The 9066-nt window shown below is 40.1% G+C and overlaps 1 protein-coding gene across 1 annotated transcript; it reads right to left on the reverse strand.

Annotated features, from left to right (window-relative positions):
* Positions 1-1776: 1776 nt before the first annotated feature.
* On the reverse strand, positions 1777-3708 carry LOC308247702 (glomulin-like; the record flags this gene model as incomplete). The annotated part of the gene is given in 5 exon segments (XM_080667159.1): positions 1777-2455; positions 2458-2719; positions 2723-2968; positions 2971-3495; positions 3499-3708. Coding segments are annotated over 5 exon segments (1782 nt in total). The 3' UTR covers positions 1777-1916.
* Between the last annotated feature and the right edge of the window lie 5358 nt (positions 3709-9066).

Genomic DNA, 9066 nt, shown 5'->3' on the forward strand with positions numbered 1-9066 from the left:
GTCAAATGCTTTTTCTGCATCAATTGATATGACTATATGGTTTTTATCTCTCAATTTGTTTATGTGATATATCACGTTTATTGATTTGCGAATATTGTACCATCCTTGCATCCCCGGGATAAATCCTACTTGGTCATGGTGTATGATCTTTCTGATGTACTGCTGGATTCGATTTGCTAGAATTTTGTTGAGGATTTTGGCATCTATATTCATGAGGGATATTGGCCTGTAATTCTCTTTCATGGTGTTATCTTTATCTGGTTTTGGTATTAGGTTGATGCTGGCTTCATAGAAGGAGTTTGGAAGTGTTCCTTCCTCTTGAATTTTCTGGAATAGTCTGAGCAGGATAGGTTTTAGTTCTTCCTTGAATGTTTGGTAAAACTCCCCTGTGAAGCCGTCTGGCCCTGGGCTCTTGTTTGCTGGAAGCTTTTTGATGACTGCTTCCATTTCTTCCATAGTTACCGGCCTATTGAGATGTTTAGATTCTTCCTGATTGAGTTTTGGAAGGTTGTATTTTTCTAGGAATATGTCCATTTCCTCCAGGTTGTCCAGTTTGTTGGAATAGAGTTGTTCATAGTATTTTTTAACAATCCTTTGTATTTCGGTGGGGTCTGTTGTTATTTCTCCTCTTTCATTTCTGATATTGTTTATTTGGGTCCTCTCTCTTTGCTTCTTGGTGAGCCTGGATAGAGGTTCATCAATCTTGTTTATCCTTTCAAAGAACCAGCTCTTGGTTTCATTGATCTTTTGTATTGTTTCTTTGGTCTCTATGTCATTTATTTCTGCCCTGATCTTTATTATCTCCTTCCTTCTGCTCACTCTGGGCTTTTCTTGTTGATCTCTTTCTAATTCTTTGAGTTGTAGAGTTAGGTGATATACTACCATTTTTTCTTGTTTTTTGACGTAGGCTTGTACAGCTATAAACTTTCCTCTCAGGACTGCTTTCATTGTGTCCCATAGATTTTGGATTGTTGTGTTTTTGTTGTCATTAGTTTCCAGGATGCTTTTCATTTCTTCTTTGATCTCTTTGGTAACCCAGTCATTATTTAATAGCATGCTATTCAGTTTCCAAGTGTTTGAGATTTTTGGATTTTGTTTTAATTTAATAAATCTTTATTGTTCAGATTATTACAATTGTTTCTCCTTTTCCCCCCATAGCTCCCCTCCACCCGGTTCCCACCCCACCCTTTGCCCTTACCTCCCCCCACACTGTCCTCATCCATAGGTGTACGATTTTTGTCCAGTCTATTCCTGCACCTCCCATACCACTTTCCCCCTGAGAATTATCAGTCCACTCCCTTTCTATGCCCCTGATTCTATTATATTCACCAGTTTATTCTGTTTCTCAGATTTTTAATTCACTTGATTTATTTATTTATTTATTTATTTTTAATCTTCAAATATATATTTACTTTAAAGACTTAAAAATTTTAAAATAATAAAATATATACAATTAAAAGATTTTATTTTCAGGAGTTTTGTTGAATAATTCCTTTAATAATGTTCACAAAAAATTGGAGTGATATTCAATTTATCACTAGGAGTTCTAAAATGTAACACAGATTCAAACTGGAACATAAAGTGCATCAGCATTTTTATAAACTCATTACAACTATATGAATGAAGGCAATTCAACTACATTTTATAAACTTATAATACAAAATTATTAATTTGTATTGAATTTTAACAGTAGTATTTATTATATATGGACATTCTTTATGATGGAGATTATCTTTTTGAAACCAAATGCTATTCATCAATACTGTGTCATTACAGAAACAGATGAGAAAAGCTACATTTATTTTTCTATTGATGTGTTTTTTTTCTATTGGTGTTTTATAGAAAAATTTTTGTGAAGGTATTAAATCATAATGGAAAATAGTATTTTACTAATTTTTATTTAAGAGATGGAGCTTTCACTTTATCCCAGTATTTTCTTCAGAGGTAGACTTTGTTTTTATTTCAATGAGTTCTTCTACTCGAGCCAGAACACTTTCAATCAAATCAAATGTGAAAAGTGCTGAATGTAGGACCTTAAGCTGCATTTCGGGAGGCATATTAGGCATCTCTTCTCCACCTACGGTTACAGAACAAAAATCTTTAGACCTCTGGACTTCTTGGCTATTTTCTTGGCTATTTTTCATTTCTGCTTCATAATGTGCTTTTGACATATTAAGTCCTGTATGGAGTGGCTTTAAGAAATTATTCTCAATCTTTCCAAGTTCTGTCCATAATCCAGTTTGATTGTCACTTTCATTATCTTTGATAACCAAATACCTCAATAAATTTAATGAAGCCATTATCCTATCTGAGTTTTGCAGTAGATCTGTTTCAGCACCCTCTGGGAGAAAGAGTACCAAATCTAGAAGGGAAATTAGCTGTGGTCCTGTAAACCATTTGTTGTTATGTGTTATCTTTAATGATATGTCAATTTGATTTTTGATATTTTGAAAGCCTCCACACCTGAGTGATTACTTGTATTCAGTAAGCACCTAAATAATGTATATTTGCCTTGAGAATCCAACTTGTTAATATAAAGCTGAAGCATAGCTAAACCCTTTTTCCTCAATGTCTCATCTGGGCAAAGTGTCATTACTTTGACTAGGCCCTGAGGTACAGTAAGAAAACTCTTGATTTCTAAGTATTGGTGAAGTAGACTATTGTCTTCCATTCTCAACAAACTATTCTCCAACAGATCCAGTCCTTTGGAGAAAACAGATTATTCTGTTCTTTGCAGAAAGACTTCAATGTGCCCCATATTAAATTGCAAAAGGTACGATGGGCTTAAGACCATTGGCAGCTGATCAATGCTGATGCCCTGTACAAATACTAGATATGCCAGGGAAGCTAGAGAGTCTGCAAATTGTTTGTCTTCTTCTTCTTCAAATTCAAGATAATCCCAAGTCCTCTTTTTCTTTCCATGATTAAAAATCATTTTGGGGAAAGGGTACCCAATTGCTGATAAAAAAAACCTATTATTTCAGATGCAAAAGACCTTAAAAGATCATTTTCAGCTTCTTCAGACTGCTCAAGGAATTGTGCTGTCAGCAAGGGGCATTTCAAGCTTTTGAAACAAAATTTCAGTAATTCATCCTTTAACCTTTGATTTCCCAGTGAGTTTTCTTTGTCATTAGTGACTTCTTTCACAAAAGGCTTTGTGAACTCTATTAAGGCCTTGCAACACTGACAAAGGCCATAGTCATCTGCTTGTATTTGTTCTTTTGAGTATGGAACAGGAAGAAGAGATAGCTGACTCCAAATGGTAGACAATGCTAATCCAACTGAATATGACTTGTTGCTATGAAGTTTCTGTATCACTGTTTGTAATGGCTGAAGTAAAAGAAGAATAATTTGGGATATCTGTTTTCCAGAGGGCTCTTCAATCAGTTCAAGCAAACCCAACAATAATTCCTTTGGATTACATAACTTTACCAATAAATCAAGGAGCAGAAAATATTTTCTTTTATCATCTTCCTTATTATTCCATAAAAGGCATCAAACAACAGGACCAACAAAATTCCAGCCCTTATTCTTGATGATGACCTTATTCTTTTCATTTTGAATAACTTCTAATAGCTGGTCTATGTGACCTTCATCTATGCATCTTTGGCCTGCTAACTGAAATAGGCCAAAATCTTCTTCTTTGAAGTTTTGCTCTTCTAAGATTTGACATCTCTTTATTATGGATTGAAGTTCTTCCACAGCCATTTCTTGTTGTTTTTCCTAGTTCTGATGCGGCCGGGCCTCTTGCTTCTACCAATTCACTTGAATTTTAGGTTCACTTGTTGATAGATATGTATTTGTTGTTCATAATTTTTCTCTTTACTTTTTTCTTCTTCCTCTTCTTAAAGAATACCTTTCAGCATTTCATATAATACTGGTTTGGTGGTGATGAACTCCTTTAGCTTTTTCTTATCTGTGAAGCTCTTTATCTGACCTTCCATTCTGAATAATAGCTTTGTTGGGTAGAGTAGTCTTGGTTGTAGGTTCTTGCTATTCATCACTTTGAATATTTCTTGCCACTCCCATCTGGCCTGCATAGTTTCTGTTGAGAAATCAGCTGACAATCGTAAGGGTGCTCCCTTGTAGGTAATTAACCGTTTTTCTCTTGCAGCTTTTAATATTCTCTCTTTGTCTTTTGCAATTGGCATTTTAATTATGATGTGTCTTGGTGTGATCCTCTTTGGATTCCTTTTGTTTGGGGTTCTGTGTGCTTCCTGGACTTGTAAGTCTATTTCTTTCACCAGGTCAGGGAAGTTTTCTGTCATTATTTCTTCCAATAGGTTTTCAGTATCTTGCTTTCTCTCTTCTTCTGGCACCCCCATAATTCTGATGTTGGTACACTTGAAGTTGTCCCAGAGGCTTCTTACACTATCTTCAACTTTTTGGATTCTTTTTTCTTTTTTTTTGCTTTTCCAGTTGAGTGTTTTTTTGCTTCTTTGTATTTCAAATCTTTGACTTGATTCTTGCGGTCCTCTAGTCTGCTGTTGGGTCTCTGTATAATATTTTTTATTTCAGTCAGTGTATATTTAATTTCTAGTTGGTTCGTTTTCATATCTTCAAGGGTCTCGTTATATTTATCGGCCTTTTCTAGGATATTCTTGAAAAGCCTTATAACTGTGGTTTTAAATTCTATATCCAGTCGTTTGTTTTCCTCCATTTCTTTTGTTTGTGACCTGTTTCTTCGTCTCCCCATTTTTCACTGCTTCCCTGAGTTGGTAGGGTAGCTTTGTGTGGTAGGTTTCCTATATGGCCCAGTGGGTCGGCCTCCCCAGTTAACCTGAGGTGGACACTCTTGGTGCACCCCTTTGTGGACTGTGTGTACAGCCTTGTTGTAGTTAAGTCTTGATTGTTGTTGGTATCACTGGGAGGAATTGACCTCCAGGCCAGTTGGCTGTGAGGATCAGCTGTGTCTACACTGGGAGATTTTCGGTGCTGGAGACAGCCTTATAGGATTAGCCTTGCCAGATTGCAAAAGCCTCTGTGCTCAGCCTGGAAGGGGTGGAGTCTCAGGGCAGAGCAGACACTCTTGGCCCCGTCAGCCCTGCCCTTGTGCGTGAGTCTCCAGACCTCTGCCTTCTGCGGTTCCCGAGTTTCTGCCTTACAGTCCAGATTTCCCCTGTAAGAGTGTGGGTCCCCAGAGGCTAGCCCGGAACTGTGGTTCAGTGCAGTCGGAACTGGGGTTCAGTGCACTCAGGAGCTTCCAACTCCCTTCCACTAGGGCTAGCCCGTGGTAACCTCCACAGTCAGTCTTTGTGCGCCCTGGTGCCTCCAGACCCCTGCCACCGTGGCTCCCCTGAGTCTTTAAGTCTCCGAGTCTCCATGTGCCTTTCTTTCTACCTGACAGTCCAAACTCTCCCTGTATGAGCCTGGGTCCACAGGGTTTCGCCCAGAACTGCGGTTCAGTGTAATCGGAACTGGGTTCAGTGCAGTCGGGGGCTTCCTACCCCCTCCTGCCAGAGAAAGACAGCCAGGCACTCCGCCGCCTTTCCTCTCTGCGCGCACGTGTCTCCGTATCTCAGCTCTTTGCCGCTCCTTCTCCGTGAGCTTTCCTCCTTCCTTCTAGTTGTAGAATTTCCACTCAGCCAGCTTTCCTGTGGTTCTGGATGGTGTCCATTCTGTCTTTTAGTTGTAGTTTTGAAATTTGTTGTGCAGGGCAGCAGTTTAGGTGCTTACCTATGCCGCCATCTTGGTTTCTCCTGGATTATTTTTATTGTAATTTATTTCTAATTTTATGGCATTGTGATCTGAGAAGATGCTTGGTATGATTTCATTCTTCTTGAATTTGGGGAGACTTTGCTTGTGACCCAATATGTGGTCTATTTTTGAAAATGTCCCATGTGTACTTGAGAAGAATATATATTCCGTGGCTTTGGGGTGAAATGTTCTGAAGATGTCAGTTAAGTCCATCTGATCTAGTGAGTCATTTAGGATTGCTGTGTCTTTGCTGATTTTTTTGTCTAGAGGATTTATCCAGTGATGTCAGTGGTGTATTAAAGTCCCCTACTATGATTGTATTGTTGTCGATCTCTCCCTTGATATCTTCCAGGAGTTTTGTTATGTATTTGGGTGCTCCTGCGTTGGGTGCATATATGTTATCAGGTTTATATCCTCCTGTTGTGTTGATCCCTTTAGTATTATGAAGTGACCTTCCTTATCTCTTGTTATGGCATTTACTTTGAAGTCTATTTTGTCAGATATAAGTATTGCTACCCCAGCTTTTTTTTTTTTTTTTTCATTTCCATTTGCCTGAAAGATATTTTTTCATCCCTTTACTTTCAGTCTGTATGAGTCCCTTTTTCTGAGGTGGGTCTCTTGTAGACAGCATATATATGGGTTGTGTTTCTTTAGCCATTCAGTCACTCGATGTCTTTTGATTGGAACATTTAGTCCGTTTATGTTTAAAGTTATTACTGAAAGGTATTTGTTTGTAGTCATATCTATTTTTGTGTCTGTGTTCCTTCTTACCTGTTTATTTCTTCTTTTTACAGTATTCCCTTTAGCATTTCTTGCATTGCTGGTTTGGTGGTGATAAACTCCCTAAGCCTTTTTATGTCTACGAAGCTCCTGATTTCCCCTTCAATTTTGATTGATAGTCTTGCTGGATAGAGTATTCTTGGATTCAGTCCTTTGCTTTGCAACACTTTGTATACCTCCTTTCATTCCCTTCTAGCTTGATGTGTTTCTGTTGAGAAATCATTTGATAATCTGATGGCAGTTCCTTTGTAGGTAACTCTCTGTCTCTCTCTTGGTGCCTTTAAGATTCTCTTTTTGTTGATGATATTTGCCATTGAAATTATGATGTGTCTTGGTGTGGGTCTTTTTGGGTTGATCCTGCTTGGGACTCTCTGTACTTGTGTAACTTTTTCTTCCCCATATCCGGGAAATTTTCTGTCATTATTTCTTCAAATAGATTTTCTAATCCTTGGTGCTCTTCTTGTCCTTCTGGAAGCCTTATTATACGTATATTACTTCGTTTAATGTTGTCCCAAAGCTCCCTTAGGCTTTCCTCCTGCTTTTTAATTATTTTCTCCAGTTGCTGTTCTGAGATTGGGCTTGTTTCTATACCTGATCTTCTAACTCATTAATTTGGTCCTCTGATTCTTCTAGTCTACTGTTGAAACTTTCCATGGTGTTTTTGATTTTAGTATATCACTTTTCATTGCTTCCTGATTCTTGCATAGGTTGTTGATTTTCTCATCCATCCGATGTATGAATTCCACGACCATTACTCTGAACTCTTTTTCGGTCATGTTGCATGCTTCAATTTCATTAATTTCCTTTCTTGGCAACTTCTCATTTTCTTTCCTCTGGGAATTGTGTCATCTCCCCATTCTGACTATCACCAGAAGGTTCAAACTTCGAGTTGCGTGGACCTGGGCCGTGTGCTGTGGGAACTTCGCACCAATTGAGTTTCGCTGAAGTGCTCCGACACTAGGACGTGTGGCTGCTGTGGGTTGGTGGGAACCAGGCTTGCCCAGGGTCAGTGTTCCCAGCATTCAGTGTGGTCTCGTGTGCTCACCTAGAATCAGGGAACCTGCCTGCACTGCACTGTTGGCATGTGCCAAAAATGAGTCCCCTAGCGCGTGCCAGGAGTCAGAGTTTCCCTGTGTCTGAACCAAGAATCGAGTATCAGAGTCTCTATTGCCTCGTGCGGCTTCTCACTGAGAATCAGGGTCCCTGTGTGCGTATGCACTAAGAATTGGAGTCACTGGCTCTTAGTGTGAATGCGCTGTGAGTCAGGGATCCCAGGTGCACACGGTAAGAAACAGAGTCAAGTTGGTGGTGCTCAGTGCTGCCTCTTGCCAGGAGAATTTGGGTCCAGGTCACCATGGGGGACTGGATTGCACAATAGCTCTGTGGTGTGCCTGCGCTGCAGAAAACTGACTTCCGTGTTCGCTTGCCCAGAATCAAAGTCAGGTGGCACTGCCGCCCTGCATGGACTTCAGGTTTGTTCACTCAATTGCGTTGCGGGGAGCAGATTCCAGGCTCTCAAATTCTAGTAGCAGCGCTGTGGTCCGCGCGCGCTCTCAAGCTCAAATTTCTCGTAGGGGCGCTGTGTCCTGCGCGCACTCTCAAGCTCAAATTCCCCATAGGGGAGCTGTGGCCCGCAAAGCTCAAATTCCCCATAGGGGAGCTGCGTCCCGAGCACATGTGCACTCTCAAGCTCAATTCCCCATAGGGGAGCTGAGGCTCGAGCGAGGGGCGGGTCTATCAGTTACTATGGCGCTATTGGCGAGCCTGCGGGGAGGGCGATAGGTTCTTTGACTCACAGAAATCTGCTGCTGGGAAGTCTGGATTCTTGTTGTCTGTTGGTCTGAAGCTGTGGTCGCAGTTCTCTGTCCCTAGTGGCTGCAGGGTCCTGGTTTGTGTCTGAGACCAGGATCCTAGTCTCAAGCAGCTCTGTTTCTCAAGATGGCATGGTCTCCTTGCCTGCACCAGTTGCCCAGAAGTGTCCGCTTTGTGCACGGGACTCCACCGTCTAAGACTGCCTGTTTTGGCAGCCCTTTGGAGGACCTGCAGAATCTAACTGTCCCTAGCTCATACACACACACACCACACACGTCTACACTCTCCTCTATGGTTCCCTCACTCTCTCACACTCTCTCCCTCCCTACTTTCCTGCCGGTCGCCATCTTCCCGATCTCGAACCAATGAATTGTTTTTTCATTTCTCTTTCTAAGAGTTCATTATTGATGTATACAAATGCCATCAATTTCTGGGTGTTAATTTTGTATCCTAATATATTGCCAAATTCATTTATTTAATCTTGTAGTTTTTTGATAGACTTGTTAGGGTTTTCTATGTACAATATCATGTTGTCTGTGAATAATGACAGTTTTATTGCCTTCTTTCTAATTTGAATGCCTTTTATTTCTTCTTGTTTGATCACAGTGGCTAAGCCTTTCAGTACTATGTTGAATAAGTGGTAAAAGCAGACATCCCTGTCTGGTTCCTGTTTTTAGGGGAAATGATTTTAGTTTTTGCCTACTGAATATGATGTTGGCTGAAGGCTTGTCATATATGTCTTTTATTATGTTGAGTTATGACCTTTGTATTCCCACT

Source organism: Plecotus auritus, assembly GCF_963455305.1.
Source record: "Plecotus auritus genome assembly, chromosome: 4".
Lineage (NCBI taxonomy): Eukaryota > Metazoa > Chordata > Mammalia > Chiroptera > Vespertilionidae > Plecotus > Plecotus auritus.